The sequence below is a fragment of the Haemaphysalis longicornis genome, unplaced genomic scaffold (genome assembly GCF_048455015.1).
Source record: "Haemaphysalis longicornis isolate Haplotype H1 unplaced genomic scaffold, Haemaphysalis longicornis Haplotype H1 scaffold_6, whole genome shotgun sequence".
NCBI lineage: Eukaryota > Metazoa > Arthropoda > Arachnida > Ixodida > Ixodidae > Haemaphysalis > Haemaphysalis longicornis.
Window position 1 is genome coordinate 181879699 of NW_027526407.1, and position 26561 is coordinate 181906259.

At 46.2% G+C, this 26561-nt stretch overlaps 1 protein-coding gene and 1 non-coding gene across 2 annotated transcripts in view; one reads left to right on the forward strand and one right to left on the reverse strand.

Annotated features, from left to right (window-relative positions):
* The window catches only part of LOC144141282 (uncharacterized), a 58793-nt gene that overhangs the window by 17724 nt on the left and 14508 nt on the right, over positions 1–26561 (forward strand). Inside the window, exon 4 of the mRNA XM_077672859.1 lies at positions 21514–21595. Coding sequence (XP_077528985.1) covers positions 21514–21595 — 82 coding nt within the window. The remainder of the gene's footprint in view (positions 1–21513; positions 21596–26561) is intronic.
* On the reverse strand, positions 9720–9792 carry Trnat-agu (transfer RNA threonine (anticodon AGU)). The gene has a single exon. It is a non-coding gene; the product is annotated as a tRNA-Thr (tRNA).

Genomic DNA, 26561 nt, shown 5'->3' on the forward strand with positions numbered 1-26561 from the left:
GCGGGATTGGGGATCTTGCGTAAAGGCCATGTATTGTGATAGGCGGGGGGTGGACACGTTGGTTCGCTGCAGGGCGATGGCATCAGGGGGTTCGTTTTGGGTGAACAGGGAACGTTGATGACGCTTGCTGTTGAACGAGCGGCAGTTCCATTGATAGACAGTTATGGTGTCAACGGGGATGTTAGGCATGATACAGGTTGTGCTTGGGTTTCTTGGGGGGACTATCAGAGGAAAGAGAGGGGCCGTCCGGGATGCGTTGGAGGGCGAGTTCGAATTTGGCTTGGCGTTCTGCGAGAAGCTAGAAGCTCTTGACGACAGGAGCATGGGTTTGGGCTTGGGCGTTTAAAACTTTTGCTACGGCATCTTCAATTTGGGTGGCCATGCGTGCACTGGCAATTTTAGTTATACGTTCGATGATGCGGTCCTCTGAGAGGAGGGAGGGGTGGGTTGCGGAGGGGGGAGCCGCACGAGTTCGTCAACTTGTTCTTTAGGTTCGTCAAGTTGTTTGTGGAAGTGTTGTTGGAATTTTTCGAGGGCGGCGGTGAGTGAGCCGGTGGACAGGAGGGCTGACACGGGTTAGGGGGTGGTGGTGTAGGAACAGTGGGTGGCGCGATTAATTTAGCTGAGCAGCTCAACTGTGGTAGGGGAGGCCAGTTAGGATGCTGGGTGAGCGATGCCTGTGGTGGCGGGAGCGGCGGGAAATTGTGGGCATCGGTGCTGGCCGGCTGGAGATCTTGGTCAAGTTAAGCGGGTGCTTCTTAGATGGGGGAAGAGTGGGTCGGTAGCGCTTGGGGCAGTCGCGGTGGGCCGTTGGGTGGGGTCCGTCGCACAGCTTGCAGCTTAGGAGTGCAGGTGTGTTGCGGTGTCGGTTCGGGAGTGCCGCAGCTGTGGCACCGTGGCTTGTTGGGATGCGGGCAGACATCTTGGCAGTGCCCGATATCGCCGCAACATGTGCAGGTAGGGAATGCGGGTTCCGGCGAAGGTGAGGAGTGTGGACCTGGCTTTGCCATAATTCAGGCATGGATGATGTAAGGGCGGTTCGTAGCCGTGAGTTCTAGTAGTTGCTCCTGGGTGACGCCTACAAGGACTCCATGAATCACGCCACGTGCAGTGCCTGGCGGGGGCTTCATGTAGGCGTTGACAGCGTAGGTGGTCTGGCGGAGGGTTAGTTCGGTTATCCTGGAGAGCCGGTCAGCCAGGTGGGGGTCGGATGTACCAGCCACGATGAGGTTGGTGTTTGGTTGCGCTTGCAGGGTGACAAAGGTGCGGAAGGTCGAGTCGGGTATGTTGCTTGCAGCGGCGAGACCTGGTGCTAGGTCGCTGGTAGACCAGTCGCCGACGTGAAGGCCGTCATATGGGCGGACGACAGTGAGGAAGTGGGTCGGTGGGAAGCGCGGCGGTGGTATGGTACACACCGCTTGTGGCTTTTGGAGGCGTCTCGGTGGCAGGGGGTGGCGTAGGCGTAGATGTTGACGGCTTCTTTCGGCATGCGTAGATGACCTCCATCCAGGGGTTTGGGCGGGGGCACGTTCGCCGCTGAGGTGGTCATAAGCCATTTGTTGTGTGGCGTCTTCTTCGGGTGAGGTGACGGACGGCGGGTCGGTGCTTGGCGGCGGGAGCTCGACGCCCGCATCGGCAGGCGTAGGCGCACTATGCGAGTCGGAGCCCGTTTCCATCTCAGGGGAGGCGGTGGTTGGCATGTGTTGCACGTGCTCCGGTGTCGTGACGGAGGGCGCGAGCAGGAGTTCTTGCTGCGGCATGGCTGGAGAGCGACCGCTCGTGCTAGGCCTGAAGGTGGGCCCAGCAGCGGCGGTGACGCTGGCAGACTTCCCGGTTGGCTTGTGTCGCTGCTAATGGTCGGAGTGGGTCAAACATGCTGTCGGTCGGTTCCTCAGATGCTTAGGAATCGATCGATGGTGGTGGGTAGCGCGTGCACGTCGAGTGATAGCGTATAAAAGACGAAATGCGGGAGTCGAAACGCAGGGCGTACGCCTGTGTCGCCCCCTGGCGGCAACCTCTGGCTAAAATGCAACAGAAAAATTTTCTTTGAGCCTAGTTGCCTTCCACCACCAAAGAACAAGAAAGCGCATGCTAAAGTTCAGAGCCTGAACGCCATAACCGGTCCTTGTAGTATAGCGCATAATACCTTGAGACTTTGTAGCATAATTCTCCTAGCCACAGAAATCTTTTTTGCGCAGCAAAATTACAGAAATATTTCAAATTGCGGCTTTTGTAGTAGGGCGGAGCTGGTGAAAATAAAGGGTTTTACAACGTATGGGTACCAGGTGAAGTGTACATTGGATACTACGCATAGTAACATATGTTCCCAACACAGATTGTTGCACTTTTGTTATATGCAACTCTCAGAGCAGTATCGGCACAGTCGTTTGAACACAAAGTGGAAAGCCATGGCTCTTAGGGGTACAACTAAGATATTTTTGTTATATAATAATAACTGCAAATTTCGTCCTCTGCCTGATAGTCCACGGTGTGGCCATGACCCCCTTAGCATTGCCCCTTTCTAAGGTGTGCACAGCTATGCTTCTGCTCACTGTATGTAAGCAAATTTAAACATCAGGAGTCCCCACAGAAGTGGACGCTTTCGTTTTTACTCCACTGCGAAAAAATTCCCGTGTTCCGAAGTATCATAGCAACATAAAATACTTCTAAGGATACATCACCAAAGGCAGATACCTACTTAGTGTTTTATTCGAATTCATTGAACTGTATAAAAGTTTCCACCGTTTATCACGTTTTCACCTCATATGACGTTTTCTCCTCGTTTCCACTGTCTATGACGACAAATTTTGTGCTCATCTGGTAACGTAAATAAAAGTGGTCTTAAGCAAGCTCCTTTACTATAGTTTCCAACTACTGAGGATATTTCAAAATGAGGTGCTGAGCGCTTTTTGCTTTGCGGTGATATTAGAGAGTTTAACATAGTGGCTAACAACGCTAAGCTACGGTGGCGGGTAATGGGCGCCCCACTGTTCATGCGCGCGTGACGGTGAGGTGGTCGCCCCCCACCGGAACGTACGTGTGAGCGAAGCGAGGCATGGGGGCCGGTCACAGTGGAGCGAATGCGCACCTGCCCAAGGGAGTGTCACACCCACTGGCGTAGCCTTAGATTGCTCCAATGGCTGTGTTGAAACTCTATATATTACCTCTTTCCCGTGTTCACATCATCGATGAGAGTAACTTCAAAAATTCTGAGGAACTTTTGGAGGTTCGCTAGGACCATATTCTGGATTTATCTCGGGGGATTGTTTTAAGGGTAAAATGAAAAAAAATATTTTGAATAAGGTTCGGAATTAGAAATAAATGTATAGTGAAAGAGAAGGTTACACAAAACCTATTGGTAAATGTTTAAGGGTTACCTGTGTAAGTAATAACCAGTTCCAGATTTGGCCGGTCAGTGAGTTTACAAATAGCTTTGGAAAAATAAATGAAAACTCTCCCCTCACTGGGGTTATATTGAAGAATGTCTTCCCCATTAGTCACGTACAGCTAAAAAGGTTACGCTTCATACTGTTAGGAAACTGCCGCAAGAAGTTTGGTTTTGGTATATATTGCACGTTAAGATGTCTGAGTTTGTCACGGGTGGGACTGCAAATTCTGCTCGAGCTCAGCGTCTCCATAGCACTAAATACCTCAACTTCTTTGTGTAAGGCTAAATTTGTTAAAGCAAAACCACCAGGAAAATAAACCCGCAGAAGACAAAGGGATGTAAAATACTCCCAATTTACTCCGCAACAAAAATTGCGCTACGAGTTTGGTGAGGCTAAAGCCGTAATTCTATTATTGAGAGACTTGTACGAGTCACATATGACAGCAAATATCAGTTGAACATTTCAACGGGGTAGAAAAATGAGCCAAAACTTGGGAAAGCGAATTGCTCCATTTTCTAACTTCACTGTTGTACGTTTTACAAAACTTAACTGAAGTAGGTTCCAACGCATTGAAAGCAATCCATTCCAAGGATATCAAGTCTACGTCGAGAAATTTTCTCTCAGCCAGACATTCAGCCAGATATTCATGCTTAAGTCTGAGGGTTGGTAGATCGATCTATCAGTTCTGTAGCAGGGTGGCGAGTTGGGCGAGTTGGTGTACTTGCATCTTGGGGAACAGCGCGAACTCATTGCCGCACGTGTAAGCACCATTGCTATCCGCTTTTCCGCGCGCCTGATATCCTTTTTAAGCATAGAGACAGGCGTTCTAGAGAGTTGATGGAATCATACTACATCAGAAAGTGGGGGAGTGAATGTATCAGTAAACATCAGTTGTCCTGCACGAAAAAGAATTTGGTTATTTGGAGCAGTCGTCGCGATAAGGTGTTCCAGTGTTATGAAAGGTGGGTTGTCCACAGTGGATTGTTTTGGTCGTGGTAGTATGTCATTGGCTGGTGTGGGCACGTGGCGTGGTGAGGGAGGAGGATTCAGTGTATGTATAGGTAGTTACGTCTTTTCCAATAAATCGAGTTGAAAGTCAGCGCTAGTCCTGTCCACTTCTTTCTTTTTGTGTCCCTGTTAGTTCACGCTGTTCCCCAAGATACTATCAGTTCTGGCCACGAGATGAGTCGCAGGTGTATTAAACCTTGTTAACACGCTTGCGCTTCGGAGAGGGTAATAAACAGACTAAAGATTTCAACGTCAACACCGTGGGGCAAGACAACATACATTGATACTACGGAATCTCCAATGAGCTCTGTGGCTGCCCTGTTCATAACCAAGTAGGTGATGTTAATAAAAACAAAATCCTTAAAATAATGAGCCGAATTTTTTGTGATGCGGTGTTTCCCAAAGACTTGGTGTTGTGTTTCCGAACCTACCTTTTCATTATCGACACAACCAGTTTTTCGTCTTTTTAGGCTTTTAAAATGGTTTCACTCATAGCGAACATTTTTGTGGCAGAAACTCAATCACTATATATATATACAAGAAAAGAAAACTTCGAAGAAGATGAAAAACACGATAGTTGCCACCGTTTCAGCAAAGTGACTTGCCTTCGTCAGGGTAAACCTTCGCCTGGCTGGCAAGCTTTATATGGGTATGTTCCCGGGTGAGAGGAGAGAAGGAAGTCAAATTGAGAAAACGGATTGGTTGGCAAGTATGTAGGGGGAAATATTGATGGGAAATGAAGTTGTATAGTTTGAGCAGCGAAGTCGGTATTAGGGAAGTCAGCCGTGGCTTGACATGCAGGGAAATGTTTGGAGAGAAAGTATGAGAGAGTGTTTGTCGCTCCGCCGCGCGGCCTACAGAAAGGTTCTCAGAAACACCGGAAGCACATCAGGCGGTGAGAGGAATCCTCATCAGAAGCTATCTGCAAGTACCAGGTCAAGCGAAATCTTAGAGAAGGGGGAACATAACTAGGTCAACGAAAAAAGAAGAACAGAAAACCAACCACCCACTACCCACCCACACAAACACACACACACACACACACACACACGCACACACACACACACACACACACGCACACACACACACACACACTCACACACACACACATACTCACACGCACACACACACACACACACACACACGCACGTGCACATACGCTGACGCACGCACACACACACACTCTCACACACACACGCACGCGTACATAGACGCACACGCACGCCCGCACTATTCCTATTTTTATTTCTATTCCTATTTTTCCCATTGGTAACCCTTGTGTTTCCGGAAGGTGTTTTTGAGTCGGTCATTACTGGCTAAAGTGGGGTAGTAGTATTTCTAGAGGATATTATTTGCGTTACGGAGGGCGTTTGAACATTTATTTTTAGGGCGGGCGGCCTGACCCTTTCGTTTTGTCTCTGGATGTTGGCACGTCATATATATATATATATACATATATATATATATATATATATATTTATATATATATATATATATATATATATATATATATATATATATATATATATATATATGTGTGTGTGTGTGTGTGTGTGTGTGTATGTGTATAGTATAAGTAAAGAGTCGGATACACCGCAAGAACAATTACAAAAAGGTATACTTAAGTAACAGCAAAAGGAGTTGCTGAGGTGTGCTCATCAGAGCACAGTTACATGATTTTGCTGGCACAAACATTCAGAACACATTTCTCATATAGATTTACAGAAGACTGTGTGATGCAGCGGAAGAAGTTTTGGAAACTGACAGTATGCATGCAGTCGGTCCATGCCTATGTTAAAACAACAACAACAAAAAAGAAAGGGGTTGTATTAACAAGGCAGCTGGGAAGGTTTCACCACGACGGGGCAACGTATATATACAAATATATATACATATAGACGTTTATAGATATATATATATATATATATATATATATATATATATTTATATTTGTAGTCTCAATGTCAAGGACGATGCAGTTGCCTTCAAGGAAAGCAATTTTTTCGAGAGACCTTACGCTTCCCTAACAAAGCAAAGAATACAGAGGCGGCAAACAATCAGTCAACCAAGTTGCGTGTGTAGGCTAGCGTCGGCGAGTCGAATATACGTTGCGTCGGCTCTGTGGGCATTCATCATTACGATCGGCTGCTTCTCGAGCCATCGATTTACATCAAAAACAGTGTATATAAAAGAAGACAGCTATTTGGCGGTGTTGCCGCAATACACCGCACACTTCAGCCAAATTTATTGAAAAGGCGACGACGATGGAGACTATCCCGGAAAAGCGCGCCAGTGAATGTGGCCTCAGTCAGAATTGAGCGCAAGAGGATGTACTCTCTGCGGCCTGGGTTACCAGCTGTAACGTTCGCGGAGCTTTCCACGCTCTTTCTTTGTGCTTTTCGATAAGATTGTCCGCTAGCCGCGATATCTGCTTCACTTTTTAAAGCAGAGATTTCTAGCTGTACCAGCCAACGGTTCTTTCGTGCGTGTGGTACAACTAACTCCCAACGCGTCGGAGGAGGCGGCCCGGGGAGGATGTTAGGCGGAGGGTTTTACTCACGCAGCACACTAGAGATGGCACTGGGAATTTTCCCAGTGTTCCTCGGGCGGATGTTCCTTCTCGACGGCGGCGGTGTCTGCGGTGCGGCATTTTATCTGCTTTAGCGACGGCTGTTCGTGGCCTGTTTTGGTGCAGCTTCTTGTCCCTTGCGTGGAGCCTTCGCACGGCTTTATTACCTCTTTCTACAGCATCTGCAGGGTAACCCACAGCGTATGGAATTAGGTGGCCGTACGGCAAACATACGTTAAGGATTGGTTGGCAGGGTGGAAAAAAAAGTGTACAGACCACACACAGACATTTAGCAGCTAGGGAAACGCTACCTTTAAGGCACTGCTTGCCGCGAATGGGACTTCATTTTCTAAATTAGGGATTACCAATTCGGTTGTGTTTTAGGCGGTATTACTGAAGGGGAAAGAATAAACTGATTCTTAAAAATAGCAATTTTAAAAGCGCCCTAAACTCTATCACAATTTTTAAACTTACTAAACTGATTAGTTCCAATCGGTAATGAAGGGAACAACAAAGCTCACATGTCGAATTGTTTCGGTGTCTGCGCTGATGTGCTAGCACCAAGCTAGCACATCAGCATGGCAATTTCCACTATCTCATCTTTCGAAAGACGCTCGACCCCGTTTTCTTCCTCCCGACTCACAGCCGGGCTTAAGGGGTGGCGTCCGCCGTTGTAGCCAGGCCGTGGCCGATGCTGCTGCTGCGGTCGGGACGCCGACTTTATCACTTCCAGGCAATGGCTGGCATAATCTCTGGTTTCAATCTTTGTAGGGTCACGAGTAAATTCACGTGACGTCGCATGGGCAGCTGTTGTGGGTGTAGTTTATAGCTTTGCTTTCCAAACACCTTCACAGCGTGGATGTGAGCCTCTTTTTACATTTTTCCATCCTCTGATAGGTTGCATAGCGCACAAAAAGCGCGACGCTGACTGAATAAGCTTGATTGTCTTCACACAGCGTGGGTCGTCTCTTCTTCGGCAGCCGTAGGTCATTCAGCCAACGAATACGTAACAGAGCCAAGCTGCTCAACGTAAGCTAATTCGCTCTTTTGTTCGGGAAGAATCCGTTTATCACAACAGCCTAGCACTTCGCCAGCGGTCACATCTCCTAATAAAGCGGTTCGAAAGGAATTAAGGCAAGCCGCTCTAGAACCAGAGGAACTAGATCTCAAGCCACCTCCTCCCAAGCCAGCCGCATAGGCTGAAGCCCTGCAACAATTCACAAAGAGGGCTGGTATAGCTGTCGCCCCTCCTGGGTCTACCGGGCCTTCTACTCACGGAAATGGCGCCACTTGTCCCTTCCAGCCTGGATTGCGACATACCAGGGCTCAGTTCACAAGACGGATGTACGGCGCGCAGCGCACCACACACCACGGTGTTCTCTCCCTCCCTCCCTCTCTCCCTCCCTTCTTCCCTCCCCTCTCTCTCTTTCTTTCTCTCTCTCGCTCTCTCTCTCCCTATATATATATATATATATATATATATATATATATATATATATATATATATATATATATATATATATATATATATATATATATATATATATATTTATATTTATATGATATAACGGCGTCGAACCGGAACTTAACCGGTATTTTTCCGGAACCGATATTTTTCCAATTATTTTTTGAGCACGCTGAACCCGAACCGGAACTGAAACTAAAAAAGAAATAACGGGCACGGGTTCATGCCGAAATGGTTCGACCCTCCGTTTTTGATATTGCACAGTCAATTCAATTCATGCCTTTTTTTTCTTTCACGTACCATCAACTTCGTACCCGCTCGCGCATTTTTCCCTCCAGATAATTGAACACTATCACTCTCAGTGTGGCAACAGGGGAAATGAATGAGAACCAATGTAGCAATGGTCTCTGTCTGCTGGAGGCAAGAGCGTAGTGCAAACTGACCAAAGGAAGTGTCATTCTCGGGAGCTTGCAGGGTATATAAAACGAATAGGCAGAATCTGAGCTAGTTGGATCATAATTTATTAAATACTGGTCTGCGTAATATTAACTGGCGACGCAGACAATGACGACAGACGAAGCACAAGCGCTGACACTAACAACTAAATTTTTATTACGCCTCGCCTTGTACAGTTATACCCTCTAGTCACGCGATCCCGGAGCAACACAGCGCAAAAATAGTTTTTCTTTATAGGTTAACGCAACCGACGTAGTACTGACACAATCGTCGGCGCCCTCTTCAATTTCCATAGCTTCGATAATTTCGCGCGCCAGCCTATCGTTGTTTTTATGCATGGTAATGTCACCATGGAAGTCAGCTTCACACTTGGGGCAATCTCAGAGGTGCACTTTTGAGGTGCAAAAAGAACGTCCTGTCAGATCATTCGGCCATGCACCTCCAAAATTGCCCCAAGTGTGAAGGTTACTTTCTTGGTGTCATTACCATGAAAAAAACTGGCCCCCGTTCGTAAATTTAGAGTAAATATTATGTTTTTAATGTGACTTTTCTATCGTGCAGTTAACCTTAAATCCAGGAACCTTTTCTCTTACCCACATACATATAAAAATTATATTATATATATATATATAAATATATATATATATATATATATATATATATATATATATATATATAGCGAATCAGAATAGGAAATGAGGGGCTCGTTGAAAATAACACAGAAATAAGGGTTGGCAGTCGAGAAAACCTCGGAAAGCAAAGGGGAGGATGTGGTAGATCATTGAAACAGATTAAGAATTTGGAAAGAAAGAAAGAAAGTGAAGAAAAAATGCCCGCCAGGTGGGATCCGAACCCACGACCTCCAGAATACTGGTCTGGTGCGATAACCACTACGCTACCGGCGGGGCGGTTTTCCAATTCACTTTCTGGGGTATTTATGTTAGGTATGTTTGTTTCCTGTGCTTGGGGGTGGTAGCCAGCGCCATTCAGACTAATCGGGGTGAAGGGGACCTTCTTTTTAACCCCCGGGTCGTGACTCGAGTGTCTACGACATGTCCAGAGTGGTCGACCAGCTTTGAACCCTCTTAAGCTCCCTTTGGCAACAAGACTGCCAGAACAGAGGCCCTCGCTATGCATGTAGCGAATCAGAATAGGAAATGAGGGGCTCGTTGAAAATAACACAGAAATAAGGGTTGGCAGTCGAGAAAACCTCGGAAAGCAAAGGGGAGGATGTGGTAGATCATTGAAACAGATTAAGAATTTGGAAAGAAAGAAAGAAAGTGAAGAAAAAATGGAGGTCGTGGGTTCGGATCCCACCTGGCGGGCATTTTTTCTTCACTTTCTTTCTTTCTTTCCAAATTCTTAATCTGTTTCAATGATCTACCACATCCTCCCCTTTGCTTTCCGAGGTTTTCTCGACTGCCAACCCTTATTTCTGTGTTATTTTCAACGAGCCCCTCATTTCCTATTCTGATTCGCTACATGCATACCGAGGGCCTCTGTTCTGGCAGTCTTGTTGCCAAAGGGAGCTTAAGAGGGTTCAAAGCTGGTCGACCACTCTGGACATGTCGTAGACACTCGAGTCACGACCCGGGGGTTAAAAAGAAGGTCCCCTTCACCCCGATTAGTCTGAATGGCGCTGGCTACCACCCCCAAGCAAAGGAAACAAACATACCTAACATAAATACCCCAGAAAGTGAATGGGAAAATCGCCCCGCCGGTAGCGTAGTGGTTATCGCACCAGACCGGTATTCTGGAGGTCGTGGGTTCGGATCCCACCTGGCGGGCATTTTTTCTTCACTTTCTTTCTTTCTTTCCAAATTCTTAATCTGTTTCAATGATCTACCACATCCTCCCCTTTGCTTTCCGAGGTTTTTTTGACTGCCAACCCTTATTTCTGTGTTATTTTCAACGAGCCCCTCATTTCCTATTCTGATTCGCTACATGCATAGCGAGGGCCTCTGTTCTGGCAGTCTTGTTGCCAAAGGGAGCTTAAGAGGGTTCAAAGCTGGTCGACCACTCTGGACATGTCGTAGACACTCGAGTCACGACCCGGGGGTTAAAAAGAAGGTCCCCTTCACCCCGATTAGTCTGAATGGCGCTGGCTACCACCCCCAAGCACAGGAAACAAACATACCTAACATAAATACCCCAGAAAGTGAATGGGAAAATCGCCCCGCCGGTAGCGTAGTGGTTATCGCACCAGACCGGTATTCTGGAGGTCGTGGGTTCGGATCCCACCTGGCGGGCATTTTTTCTTCACTTTCTTTCTTTCTTTCCAAATTCTTAATCTGTTTCAATGATCTACCACATCCTCCCCTTTGCTTTCCGAGGTTTTCTCGACTGCCAACCCTTATTTCTGTGTTATTTTCAACGAGCCCCTCATTTCCTATTCTGATTCGCTACATGCATAGCGAGGGCCTCTGTTCTGGCAGTCTTGTTGCCAAAGGGAGCTTAAGAGGGTTCAAAGCTGGTCGACCACTCTGGACATGTCGTAGACACTCGAGTCACGACCCGGGGGTTAAAAAGAAGGTCCCCTTCACCCCGATTAGTCTGAATGGCGCTGGCTACCACCCCCAAGCACAGGAAACAAACATACCTAACATAAATACCCCAGAAAGTGAATGGGAAAATCGCCCCGCCGGTAGCGTAGTGGTTATCGCACCAGACCGGTATTCTGGAGGTCGTGGGTTCGGATCCCACCTGGCGGGCATTTTTTCTTCACTTTCTTTCTTTCTTTCCAAATTCTTAATCTGTTTCAATGATCTACCACATCCTCCCCTTTGCTTTCCGAGGTTTTCTCGACTGCCAACCCTTATTTCTGTGTTATTTTCAACGAGCCCCTCATTTCCTATTCTGATTCGCTACATGCATAGCGAGGGCCTCTGTTCTGGCAGTCTTGTTGCCAAAGGGAGCTTAAGAGGGTTCAAAGCTTGTCGACCACTCTGGACATGTCGTAGACACTCGAGTCACGACCCGGGGGTTAAAAAGAAGGTCCCCTTCACCCCGATTAGTCTGAATGGCGCTGGCTACCACCCCCAAGCACAGGAAACAAACATACCTAACATAAATACCCCAGAAAGTGAATGGGAAAATCGCCCCGCCGGTAGCGTAGTGGTTATCGCACCAGACCGGTATTCTGGAGGTCGTGGGTTCGGATCCCACCTGGCGGGCATTTTTTCTTCACTTTCTTTCTTTCTTTCCAAATTCTTAATCTGTTTCAATGATCTACCACATCCTCCCCTTTGCTTTCCGAGGTTTTCTCGACTGCCAACCCTTATTTCTGTGTTATATATATATATATATATATATATATATATAGCGAATCAGAAAATGGGAAATGAGGGGCTCCGTGAAAATAAGACAGAAAATAAGTTTGGCAGTCAAGAAAACCTCGGAAAACCTCGGTTGTGGTGGGTCATAGAAAGAGATGAAGAATTTGTTTAGTCGAAAAGAAAGTGGTGAAAAAATGCCCGCCGGGTAGGATCCGAACCCACGACCTCCAGAATACCGGTCTGGTGCGATAACCACTACGCTACCAGCGGGGCTGCTTCCCCAGCCCTTTCTCGGGTATTTATGTTAAGGTATTTTTGTTTCCTGCACTTGGGGGTGGTAGCCAGCGCCACTCGGACTACTCGGGGTGAAGGGGACCTTCTTCTTAACCCCCGGGCTGTGACTCAAGTGTCTACGACATGTCGAGAGCGGTCGACCAGCGTTGAACCCTCTTAAGCTCCCTTTGGCACCAAGACTGCCAGAACAGAGGCCCTCGCTAAGCATGTAGCGAATCGGAAAACGGGAAATGAGGGGCTCCGTGAAAATAAGACAGAAAATAAGGTTGGCAGTCAAGAAAACCTCGGAAAGCAAAGGGGAGGTTGTGGTGGGTCATAGAAAGAGATGAAGAATTTGTTTAGTCGAAAAGAAAGTGGTGAAAAAATGCCCGCCGGGTGGGATCCGAACCCACAACCTCCAGAATACCGGTCTGGTGCGATAACCACTACGCTACCAGCGGGGCTGCTTCCCCAGCACTTTCTCGGGTATTTATGTTATGGTATTTTTGTTTCCTGCACTTGGGGGTGGTAGCCAGCGCCACTCGGACTACTCGGGGTGAAGGGGACCTTCTTCTTAACCCAAGTGCAGGAAACAAAAATACCTTAACATAAATACCTGAGAAAGTGCTGGGGAAGCAGCCCCGCTGGTAGCGTAGTGGTTATCGCACCAGACCGGTATTCTGGAGGTCGTGGGTTCGGATCCCACCCGCCGGGCATTTTTTCACCACTTTCTTTTCGACTAAAAAAATTCTTCATCTCTTTCTATGACCCACCACAACCTCCCCTTTGCTTTCCGAGGTTTTCTTGACGGCCAACCATATATATATATATATATATATATATATGCACAGTCGACTTCCCGTAACTTAATCTCGAAGGAACCCCGGATTCTTTTCTTAAATATTGAAATATTCGAAGTTTGAATTATGTGAACTTCTCATATATATATATGTATAACTACACACACATATATATAATACGCGGAAATAGGAGTTGGCAGTCAAGAAAACCTCGGCAAGCGAAGGGGAGGATATGGTAGGTCATTGAAACAGAAAAAGAATTTGGAACGAAAGAAAGAAAGTGGAGAAAAAATGCCCGCCAGCTGCGATGCGAACCCACGACCTCCAGAATACCAGTCTGGTGCATTAACCACTGCGCTACCGGTGGGGCGATTTTCCCCTCCACTTTCTGGGGCATTTTATGTTTAGGTATTTTTGTTTCCTGTGCTTGGGGGTGGTAGCCAGCGCGACTCGGACTACTAGGGTAAAGGGGAACTCCTTTTTAGCCCCCGGGCGGTGACTCGAGTGTGTACATGTGGAGAGTGGTCGACCAGCGTTGAACCCTCTTAAGCCTCCTAGGGCACCAAGATTGCCAGAACAGCGAATCAGAATAACAAATGAGTGGTTCGTTGAAAATTACACAGAAATAGGTGTTTACATTTCTTTTTCAGCACTGTAAATGCCTGCCCTCCTAACCTGGCTAAGCCCTATTACAACCCATTTTATGCCCTCTAGTTCTTCGAACAACACCTCTAGACTCGCTTTCTGAGATAAGGTTCTCGCGTTAAACGTTGCCAGGTTAAGATTCCATTGGCGGCCTATCCAGAACCAGGGATTCTTAGCGCCCTCTGCTACGTCACAGGTCTCAACGCCGCCGTGGTCAGTTGCTTCGCAACCGCTGGGGACTGAGGGCCGAGGGTAATTGACGTATTCATGGGAGGTTGTGGCCGTTACTAAACCAGGGTGGCCAATCCTGCTCTGGTTAGGGAGTGGATTACCAGCAATGGTCGCCGGGGTCAAGCCGCACCCCAAGCCCCTTTGTGCCATTCCATCAATATGCAGATTTTTTTTCCGGTGGGAAGTGTCTGGCACCGGGATTCGAACCACGGTCCATCTGCACGCGAGGCGGATGCTCTACCTCTACGCCATCGCTGCGAGGTTAGGAGGGCCGGCGAAGCATTTACGATGCTGAAAAATGGACACGTCCTATGTAACCGGGGTCTAGAGGACAGAAGAGAATTGGAGTGGGATTTCTAGTTGACAAAAGCATAGCTGGCAACATAGAAGAATAATATAGCATTAACGAAAGGGCAGCATGTCTTGTAATTAGGCTGCATAAGAGGTACAAGCTCAAGGTGGTGCAGGGCTACGCGCCCACATCCAACCACGACGACAAGTAGTGGAATGTTTCTATGAAGATGTGGAATCGGTAATGGCTCAAGTAAAAACACAGTATACCGTTGTTATGGGGGACTAAAATGATAAAGTAGGCAAGAATCAGGCTGGAGACAAGGCACTTGGGAACTATGGTCTGGGCTGTAGAAATAGCAGGGGGGACCTACTAGTTGACTTTGCAGAACGGAATCACCTACGCATAATGAATACTTTCTTCTGTAAACGGGAGAGTCGGAAGTGGACCTGGAGGAGCCCGAATGGGGAGCATAAAAATGAAATTGACTTCATATTATGCGATAACCCTGGCGTCGTGCAGGATGTAGAAGTGCAGGATACTGGCAAACTTTCACAGGAGACGAAAGATCTAATTAGGAAATGGCAAACCATGACAATCTCTACCGCAGCTGACAGAATAGAACTAGCGGAGCTTTCGAAGTTAATCAATAAGCGTAAGACAGCTGACATACGGAAGTATATTATGGAGAGGATCGAATACGCTGTAAAGAACGGAGGTAGCCTGAAAGCAGTGAAGAGGCGTCTTAGCGCGGGGAAAAATCAGATGTATGCTCCTAAAGATAAGCAAGTAAATGTCATCACAAATCGGGATAAAATATTCACAGTGGCCGAAGAGTTCTATAGTGACCTGTACAGAAGCCGGGACATCGAGGGTAATGCCGAACGAGACAGTAGTTCAAGGGAGATCGACATCCCACAAGTAACGACCGAAGAAGTAAGGAAGGCTTTGAAAGAAATAAAAGGGGGCAAAGCACCTGGTGAGGATAAGATAACAGTAGACCTCTTGAAGGATGGCGGAGAAATTGTACTTTAAAAACTGGCAAACGTGTATACGCAATGCCTTATGACCGCAAGAGTAGCGGAATCTTGGAAGAACGCCAACATCATCCTAATCCACAAGAAAGGCGACGTGAAGCACTTGAAAAATTACAGGCCGATCAGCTTACTGCAGTCGTCTACAAGGTACTTACCAAGGTAATCGCTAACAGAATTTCTCCAACCTTAAATTTCAGTCAACCTAAAGAACAAGCAGTGTTCCGTAAAGGTTATTCAACAATGGACCATATTCACACGATCAGTCAGGTAATAGCGAAGAGCGCTGAGTATACTGAACCCCTTTATATAGCCTTCATAGAATATGAGAAAGCATTTGACTCGGTCGAAACCCTAGCAGTCATTCGGCATTACGGAACCAGGGGGCAGATGAGCATTATGTAAGAATACTAGACGATATCTGCAATGGGTCCACAGCTACCATCATCCTCCATAAGGAAAGCTGTAAAATACCTATAAGGAAGGGTGTCAGACAAGGAGACACGTTCTCTCCAATGTTATTCACAGCATGTTTACAGGAAGTATTGAGAACGTTGGATTGGGAACAGGTGGGAGTAAGGGTAATGGAGAATACCTCAGTAACCTCAGATTTGCTGATTACGTTGCTTTGGTAAGTAACTCAGGGGACGAATTGAAAAGCATGCTTTCCGCACTAGACGAACCGAGTAGAACCGTGGGCCTGAAAATTAATATGCTGAAAACTAAATAATCATCAGTTATCTCGGGACAGCACAGTGGTTTGAGATTGATGGCGAGGCAGTGGAAGTGGTAAGCGAATATATCTAAACTAAGAAAAACAGCGCAAATGACGGGACGAAGAAAGGCAAGACTAAACCACAGGCGCTGACGAACAACTGAGTGCTTTATTGCAGCAGAAAACATATATATAGAAAAACGAAAACAACAGAAGGACCGATAATGACCTAGGAGGTATCACATCGAAAAAAAAACGATATCTCGTAAACATGAACCGCCACGTACCGATACAAAGTCTAAAGTTCGAGATAGGTACAGCATTTTCTTTTCCAGAAGTGACACTGATGCCTCACTAATACAAGCACCTCCTTTCTTTTTGATCTTGAACGCTTCAAAGATTTCCCGCTCTCCTCGTCTATCTTTGAAGCGTTCAAGATCAAAATCTTTGATCTCACGATCTTTGAAGGGTTCAAGGAAATATTTGATCAAGGAATTCTCTACTTGACTATACATTACTTAAGACAAGTAGTGACCCCGGATGCCAACCATGAGGCAGAAATTATTAGAAGGATCAGATTGTGTTTGAGTGTATTCGATAGACATTCTCGGAAAATAAATGACAGCCTACCACTGTCTCTCAAGAAAAAAATTCATCAAAGTTGCTTCGCACGGGGCAGAATCTTGGGTTCTACTTAAATTTAGGTCGACTTTGGGGCAATGAAACGAGGATTTTGGCTGTAACGTTAAGAGATAGGAATGAAGTGGAGTGGGTCAGAGAACAAACGCGTGTTTTTGGCATGCTAGTAGAAATTACAAAAAATGCATGGCATGTAAAGTAGAGGCAAGATAACTGTCAGTCATTAGGGGAACAGAGTTTATCCCTAGAAAAGGCAAGCCTTTCAGGAGGCGGAAGAAAGTCAGATGGAAAGATGAGCCCAAGAATTTTGGGGGAATAAATTGGTCGTAGTTAGCACAGGACCGAAATATATGGAGATCCTTGGGAGATGCCTTGACCTTGCAGTGGGCGTAGATAGGCTGGTGGTGGAGATGGTGATGAAATAGAGAATGATAATTATGATGATGACGCTTGAACAGGCCAGTAGCTTACCTTTGTTTACTACCACACGGGAGTGAATCTCACCAGTAAGCCACCCTCCCAGCTTACTCCTTCAGAACTGCGCGTGTAAACGTAAAGCCGACTAACGTTGGCTCAGTATCACTACAGGCGTGCGCAACATCATGGTCGGCGGGAAACGTCTCTCGCTCTGTCGCTATTTTTTGTGCGGGTGTCTGTGTCCAATTTATGGAGGTATGGAGTGCTGCCAGGTCCGAAAGAAATTATCATCGGGCATCTTAGCAGGCTACATTGCGAAGGTTGAACCATGCTAGGAAGACGCATAAGGGCACAAATATCATTCCCTTACCAGTGAAGGATCTGCCCACCCTGGTGTAGTAACTGGCCGCCACGGAATATAACTAACAAACTGAACACTCGGTTCTCAGTCCCGATCAGCTTTAGATCACCTGTCCACGGTGGTGGTCAGTACGGCGATACAGCAGAGGGTGCTAGGTGTCTATGGGGCCGGAACGGTCGACAATAAAATTGATCCTGGCAACGTTCAACGCACGCTGTCTGTCAACCCAGGGAAATTTATCGGTACTGCTTGAGGAGCTCTCGTGAATTAGGCGAGATATTGTAGGGTTAAATGAAGTTCGAAGCACCAGAGAGGCCTTCATAGAGCTCACTAGCTCTATGAGCTTTATGAGCTCCATAGAGCCCACTATTCTGTGCTACAGTGGAAACGACGAAAAGAAAATGGCAGCTGTAGGAGTTTTATTCCAAAAAGAAATAGCAGCAAATGGGGACGAGTTTTTCAGCATTACCGATTCAGTCGCGGCTACTGTGATCAAGTTAAACCAGCGATACAGGTTAGTGATAGCGCAGGCGCATTTGCCAACCACTGGCTATGGAGATGAAGCCGCAGATTGCTTTTACGAGGACGTCTATTAAGCAATGAATAAGACAATACAGTTCGCTATTGTTATGGGAGACCAAGGCAAAGGTTGGGAAAGACTAAATTGCAGTGCTGTTAGTGCAAAAACTCGGAATACACAATGACAATAGTCGATGTATACACTGGTGCGACTTGCAGGCTGAAATACCCCAAAGCTTATGAATACATTCTTCTACAAACGAAAGAATAGAAAAGAAACATAGAGCAGCCCCAAAAATACAACACAAAAATAATTGGCTTCATTCTCAGTGAACACTTGGGTATCGTGAAAAGTGTAGGTGTGCTAGGTAAGATGCGCTGCAGTGATCGGAGAGATAGGTGGAAGCTAAGGCTGAATCTTGGAAGACAGAGAAGGAATGTCGTGAAAAATAGAAACCCCCGCATGGAATCACACAATACCAAACAGAACCAGTTTAAAATGACTCTTCAAAACGAATTCTCGCTTTTGAAAGAGCAGAACGAGATTAGTGTAAGCAGGGTAAACGACACCCTAACCTCAGTACTCCGTGAGTCGGCAATAGCTGTGGGAGAAAAAACATGCAGAGAAAAACTACAAAACTAACTAACAAAACGGAGGAAGTAATTGCAAAGTGTAAGAGCATGAAAGTGTTGGGTACGCTTGAGCGGGTTGAATTATCTCAGCTGTGAAAAATGATTACAGAGACAAAACAAAAGGAATTGAAGTATAATATATCCTATTTATTTTTAATTTATTAAGGACCCCATCCGAGGGGTGTTACTTTAACAAGTACACAGTTAGCTAAATGATAATTTTTTTTATGGCTCTTTGAAATCGGTGGTGCAGGAGTGGTGCACGATGGCACAAGCAAGATCGTTTCATTTCATTGATGCTAGTAAAAAATGAATAGTGATGGGCCGTAAAATGCGCACAGGGCGGATACACAGCTTGCGAGTGGCTGATGCGGCATGAAAGACGATGGGCTGGAATTATAACATGGTTTACGAGCAATGCACAATAATAATCTTTATGAGGCAAACATAGCCTCGAAATTTTGCGGTTTGATGCTACGTTAACAATGGTAGCTTGAGATTTGAGTTCGGTGACGCTGGTATGATAGGAGGTGACTGAATAAAGAGTTGTGGTTGTGCGATTTTGTATGTATTGAAGTGTTTCATTAAGAGTAGTGATTAGATGGGGATCCCTAATCGCACATGCACATTCTAGATTCGGGCGAACTAGGGCTAGAAAAGATTAAAGTAGACTAGTGTTGGATAAAATGGCTTCATTGGTTGATTCACTGTGGGGTGTAACGTGCCGACGCAACACAAGCGATGCGTCGCGCCGTAGTGGAGTGCTCCGGAAATATTTAAACGACCTGGCATCTTAACGTGCGCCGAAATCTCGTATACACGGGCGTTTTTGCTTTTCGAATCCATCAGAAAAGCGGCCGCCTCAGCCAGGACTGGAATCCGCCTCCTCGAGCTCAGCCGATTTATAGTTTCCTCGTTCACTACTATGTTAACAAAAAACCCGCCACGGTGACTCAGTGCCTAAGGCTACTGAGCACGAATCGATTTGTACGCTCGAAGTAGGATGGAGCTTCAAAACAACAAAGAGAAAGCTTGTCACTCGCAAAGAGTATCTACAGACTAAAGGATCAGCAAGAAAACATTAGGAACAACCTGAGCGAGATATTTAGGGTGGGAGAACGTTTCTGCACCAGCCTGTATGCCAGTGATGTTGAGAATGCTTTTACTGAGAATACAAGGTAAACTTGCGGTGTTCCACTAGTGTAAATGGGAATTTGGAATGGCTATTGAAGGAATCAAATAGTAAAAGCAGCAGGTGACGACGGCACAACCGTGAATCGTTTGAAGGAGGGAGGAGATATTGTACTGGAGAAGTTTGCTGTGCTATTTTCGGAATGCTTGAAAACTCAATAAGAGCCTATCGCCACTAAAAAGAACAACATTTTTCTAATTCAGATGAAGGCAGACCCCAAGGCCCTCAAGAAACAGACCCATCAGCCAACTCTTACGTCGTTTACAAGCTGTTTACCAAAATTTCAGTTACACGTATACGTGAGATGTGGTATTTCCATCCCCCTAGAGAGCAGGCGGATTTAGGAAAGGGTACTCAACTATGGATATCAATGTCGTCCACCAAGTGATAACAAAATCTCCATAGCACAATAAACCCGCTTACATCACAATAGCAGGATATCGTACTCCATGCAGCCGTCTCAGGAGTGCTAAAAGACAAGAAAAAAGAAACCTACAGAATTCTTCTAGAAGGCATATATGAGACTTAAGAGCGGGATAAACCTGTACAAGCAACGAGATGTTTTGGACCGGAACGGGAGTAACACAGGCAGATGCCATCTCTCTAAGCCTATTCACAGCACACCTGGTGGGGGGTATATAAAAATGGGACAAGGATGTGACAAGATTAAGCTTTAAAAATGTGAATAAAATGTGACAAGATTAAGGATAAAGGAGGAATATTCCAGTCATTTGAGGTTGGCAGGCGACATAGATTTCCATACTGAGACTGCAGAACACACGCAAACAATGCTGCAGAAATTACAACCAGAAAGCATGGCTGTGGGGCTACGAGCAATAATGCATTATTCTAAAGTATTGAGGAATAAGCAAGCCAAGAACGTCTGGTTTATCGTAAGAAGGGAACTGAAGAAGAAGCAACAGAATATAACTACATTGAACAGACGGGTAGTGCTGACAACAACAACGACAAAAAAATCCGGCGCAGAATAGGCATGGCCGAAGCAGCACACCGAAAGCACACCCTAATAATGTAAAGTAAGCTAACTTTGTCACTACAAAGAAAAATCTACAACCAGTGCATACTGCCCGTGATGACACACGAAGCTAAATTTTGCACTCAGGAACAAGAAACAAGCTGCATCAATTACAGAACAAAACCATAGTTCCTAAACATTACGGGAATCGGGACGGGGGCAGGAGACAGAGTCATGCTATACGGGTCTCAGGAGCGCTTAAGCAATGAAACCTCGTTCCTCAGGTTGCTGGGGGGGGGAGGAGGGGGGGTCCGACCTGGTAGCCACGATTGGCTTTTGAGAACCCCAAAGCCACAGATGACTCTAGACTTTTTTATGACAGTACTGTTTTTTAAAGTGGACTGTTACAAGTTGCTGTTTACGGCCCCTACCATATTTATGAGCCTGGTGGAATTGTTGCCCAGTATAGTAGAAAATACGCTCGTGTGTGTTTTTACAGGTGCACCTATTGTGCGTCATCATTGAAAAAGATTTACCAAAAACTTACATTGAGCATGAAAGCCTCGATTCCAACGTTCGCTTCAATGAAATTACGTCAAAGGTAAATAACTTTGGCTATTTCAGAAACTCAACAGAATAAAGACGAAGCCGAAAGACGATGCTGGTCTGTGTAAGGACGGTATTTGTGTGCCGTACTACGACCTAAGTAAGTATTTTTTGTTGTCTGCAGCAGTTTACCGAGCCACACTTTCGCAACGCTTTTTTACCTTTTTTTCATTTCAACGTAACTTATTAAATGGTGCTGAATTACGACACGCACTTGGTTGGCTGCATGGCAGTCGCGATGCAACAGACGAGGTGTGCGGTCAGCGGGAGACTTGTTTTCGCTGCTGGGTGCCTAATAAATTCACGTAGAAGGGGACAGCGCGTAGCGCAGCAGCCGCACCACAGCGCAAGGGGAGATAGACGCTTTCGTTCGGAAACGAAAACACCTGTTTTAGCCGCCAATCACGTGAAAACTGAAGGCAATAGGACGCTGCAGTTTAATGCGCTGCTTTGGACCGTATCTAGCCAAGAGTGCCTTCTCTGGCGAATTCGAAAACACAACAGAAGCTAAAGAGCTACTGTTCGCAATGCGACACTTTAGGTGTTTGGTTCAAAACTCTTTGTAGCAATTCATGAGCACTGCCGACCCATATTTATCTGAGCCGTGAAACCGGGCTAGGCTCTCCGCGCGTGTTTTGCTTACGTAAGACGAAGGTTATTGTTGCAAGAGCAGTTTGGTTTGACGTCTTGAAAAGTGGCACGTTAAAAAGATGATAAACCAAATTACCAAACCGGGATAGCCAAACACATCGTATTTCTGGCTGAGCCATCCTCTTTGCTCTGTTGGGTATTTAGGGCGGAATATTTCAGGGTCCTATTCGGCGAAAATGCACCGTTTCAGTCCTTCTGTGCAGAAAACAGCCGCCGTTGTAAACAGTAAGAACACAAAAACACACGCGTGATCCTCGTTTATTAGGACCCTCTTTACAGCTATAGCAACCTGATCCCGAACCGTAAGTGCCATCCCAACGCTTTTTCATTTATTTATATTTTACTATTATCAATTTGATGCGCTTATCACGCGCACTCTAGAGAGAGTTCAAAAATCATCAACGTGTAAAAGTTAAAACAAGTGAAACGTTGGAACTAAAATTTCTTAAGGCGCACACTTGTACCAGCATGGTAGAGCTATTTATTGGGCTCACTTCAGGCAGCGGCAGCATACACGTCTCTTTCACGGGCACATTGCACTTGAAAGCGTGATTTCGTTGAACGAAGAAAGTCCGCATGATGATCGATCGTGTGGCTGGTCTGCAAAATCAACAACCTCAAATAACGGGAAAGATATAACGGTGCTGCGCTGTCTCTGCCAATCGGAGGAAATTGTTTACCATACATTGTGATGTGTATGTCTTTTTTCAGTGTCCGTTGGGAAATGTTCCAGAAGAATACTGCTTCTCTTCACAGGGCACAGCAGTGATCCACAATTTTAGGTTGATTACACTACTGAATGTTTACCTACCAATGTGCAAAATCCCTTACAATGTAGTGAAGTTTTAACGTGAATGGTGAACGTATGCAATATAGAAAAATGTCTTCACAGCTAGCCGAATGCGTATACAGGTTGCACCTGATAAAACAGTTTTGTCTTTGACACATTAGTATGGTGGAGTATAAGTCGGCTTCGAGAATGAGTTCTCAATATTACGCAGTGTATCTGCTTTCTAGAGAAATCAAGCAAGCATTAAAACCACAAAAATATTTTATTTTAGAAAATAATGTTTTCGCTACAATTACGCGGCCATGAAAGACCATTTTTGTTCACTAATTAAACAAGAACAATCGCAAAGTTGCGTGGTCCAAGTGATGGTGTAACCTATAGGTTTTTTATGTGCAGCGGAAAGATCGCAGTTTTGGAGCAAAGGTTGTTGGTGCGTTCGCATTCTTTCCTGCCTTCATGGGCTTCGGCATTCCCGTGCAAGTAGGTTGTTTATTATCCAATGGGCGTCACAAAAAGAGATCCTGCTACCGCATGTTTTTTTTTCTCGCACATCTGGCGAACAAAACGGCGTCTTGCTCAACCGGAGCGATGCGTGGGGATGGGTATACTAAGGTTTAGGGTAGAAACCACAAACGTGGCCGTAGGAGCCCAGGTCAAGCTCCGGGGGAAGAGTTTCGTGCCTGTCTACCAGGCAGAGTGCTCCTGCTCTATCTCGCTACCAGGGTAACCAGAGCAAAGAAAGAACCCCTGTCCCTACAAAGAACGAGAACTCCACAACCTTCGCACGTGTAAACTGCCAGAGACCCCATACAGCATTTTAAAGGGTCTGCGAGACGTTCAAACCGGAAAAAACAAATCATCAGCTTGAAAGTCACAGAGAGCATCACCTTCCCAGAGGGGTCATAGAGGTTGTCTTCTTTTCCTCTGGGGAATTGCGCCGACGCAGCTCACCGAGGGGCGGAGTGATATCTGGTTTCGACAGGGACTCGGTACCGGGAATCACACTTTTTCCCGTCAGCCCCCAACACCTCCCTCCCCTCCTGGGTTGCCTCAGGTAGCCCAACCCTTGCTTAAGCAGCGGCGGGTGTGGTGGCCACTGTCTCAGTCGGGACCAATGCCGCTCCCGCCTATGCTCCCCGTCCTTCAGCATGTTGGAGGGTGCCAAGAGGATGGAAATCGAGGGCGCTGCATAACCTCTCATTGCCATCGAACCACCGTACACCCTCTGGTGTCACCGACACCCTCGGCGGTGGCGGCTCCAACGAGAGGTCCCCGAAGTGCGCAAAGTCCAGGGGCCCGGTACGTCGGGAAACCCATCACACATCTGATGAGGAGATGAATGTCGGACCGCTACTGCCTGCTACGGAGCTCTAGGTGCGGCCTCTGACGTTCAATCCAACAGAAAGGCCCAAAAAGTTTAAATCCAGAAGAACAGCTACGAAAGACAACACATGACTACACACATGCACACACACACTAATGTAATTCTTAAATTTAAATAATCGGAACCGAAAACATAATTCACTGGAACTGCAGAGGCCTCTTAAAAAGTCTTGAGTACATGCATGAGATGCTGCATACTAATCAGCCAAGTGTTATTTGTGTCCAAGAAACGCGCATCAATTACAAACATTGATTGATTGATTGTAGGGTTTAACGCGCCGACGCAACGCAGGCGATGAGGCGCATCAATTACAAACAAATAAATTGCTTAAATAGGTACATAGTATTCATAAGGATAGGGTTGGCTCCACACACTCTTCTAGTGGTGTGGCAATAATCGCGCGGAAATCCTTAGCATGCCACCTTACCACTTTTAGCACGTTCATAGAGGCTGTAGCAATTCAAACAATATTATTTAATAGGCTGATAACGGTATGCTTTATTTACATTACTCCCGATTTTGCACTTTTGAGCTCCGACTTCGAGGCGCTGGTTGACCATCTGCCCAAATCATACATCGTAATAGGGTACCTGAATGCGTACAATATTCTTTGGTACTCTGTTCCTACAGATGCCCGGGGTACCCTTATTGAGAAATTGATAATATCAACAGGGGCATGCCTTTTCAGCAAGAAACAACCTACATACTATAACATAGGACACAGCACATACTCTTGAATTGGCAATTGGTTGCGCAGTTCTAATTCCTTGTCTTGAGTGGGTTGTGGGCACAGACCTGTGTGGTAGTGACCATTTCTCCACTTCACTAACATAAATAGCTACTGGCCCTAGCAGTTCATCTTCCCATAAGAGGCTCAAGGAAGCAAGAGCAAACTAGAATACATTTACGGAGACATCATAACTAGAGCACACAGCCACAGCACCCTTACACGTAAACGAAGCAGCCCAACTCCTGACTGCTCACTTCCTCGATGCTGCCAGAAAGTATATTCCCTGACGTCCAGTGCGTCGCGTAACCCAAGGAGGATCTGGTGGTATGAGGACTGTAGGAAAGCGTGAGAGGCTTAGAACAAAACGTGGGGTGACCTTCGCCGGTACCCCACGTCGGGTAATCTTATTTATTTTAAACGGGAGAAGGCTTTTAAGAAGCGTGTGCGTCGTGAGGTGAAAAGTCAGAGTTGGCGCGCCTTCCTCACTTCCATCAACTGATACACAAACACACATAAAATCTGCACACGAATACGAAAACTTAAAGAACCGCAGACAGACGGCCTGCCCTTTGTAGGTACTACAGGGGACACACTCGTACACCAGGCTAACACACTCGCACAACACTTCGAACAGGCGTCCCACTCAGCACACAACGCTAACATTTTCATGCAACACACAACATCTGCAGAGAAAAAGGCCCCTACATGACAAAGACAAAACAAAAACTTCTTACAACTTTGTATTCACACCCTATGAGTCGAGAGCTGCCCTGAGCACGTCTAAACCTTCAGCTCTAGGCGTGAATGAGAATATAGACACCATGATACAACACCTACACCCAGACACTCACGAAACTCCTAAACCTACGCAACCAAATATGGCTTTTGGGGAACATTGCAAGTCCTTGGAAAGGGTTATTGTAGTGGCTTTTCTGGAGGCAGTCACTGACCCATCGTCTCCTGCCAGCTATCGACCGATCGCCCTCACAAGCTGCCTGCGGAAGCTTCTCGAGAAGATCATAAACACGAGGCTGGTCTACTTCTTGGCAGGCAATGGTCTTCTTGCGAGCTGCCAGGCAAGATTCAGGGTGTGGAGATCTACCAATGATCAGTTGGTTCCATTGGAGCCCTACACTAAAGATGCCTACATACATAGCCAATATTGCATGACAGTATTTTCTTGATATTGAAAAGGCAAGCGATTCCGCACGGCACGACGGCATTCTGAGAGATCTGAAATCCTTTGGTATATGAGCTACCACGCTAAAAACTCTTTCCAGATGCCTGTCTGAAGGAGAATTTTATGTCAGAGTCCATTCGGCACTTTCAAACGTTCACGTGCAGAAAAATCGCGTGCCTCAAGGTGGCGGTTTCAGCTGCACTTGGTTTGCAGTAAAGATGAACTCTCTCCGAAAGGTACTGCCACCAATCATCTCATGCTTGATGTATGTAGATGGCGTTCGACTACCTTTTGAATCATGTAACATGTCTTTATGTGAACGTCACGTCCA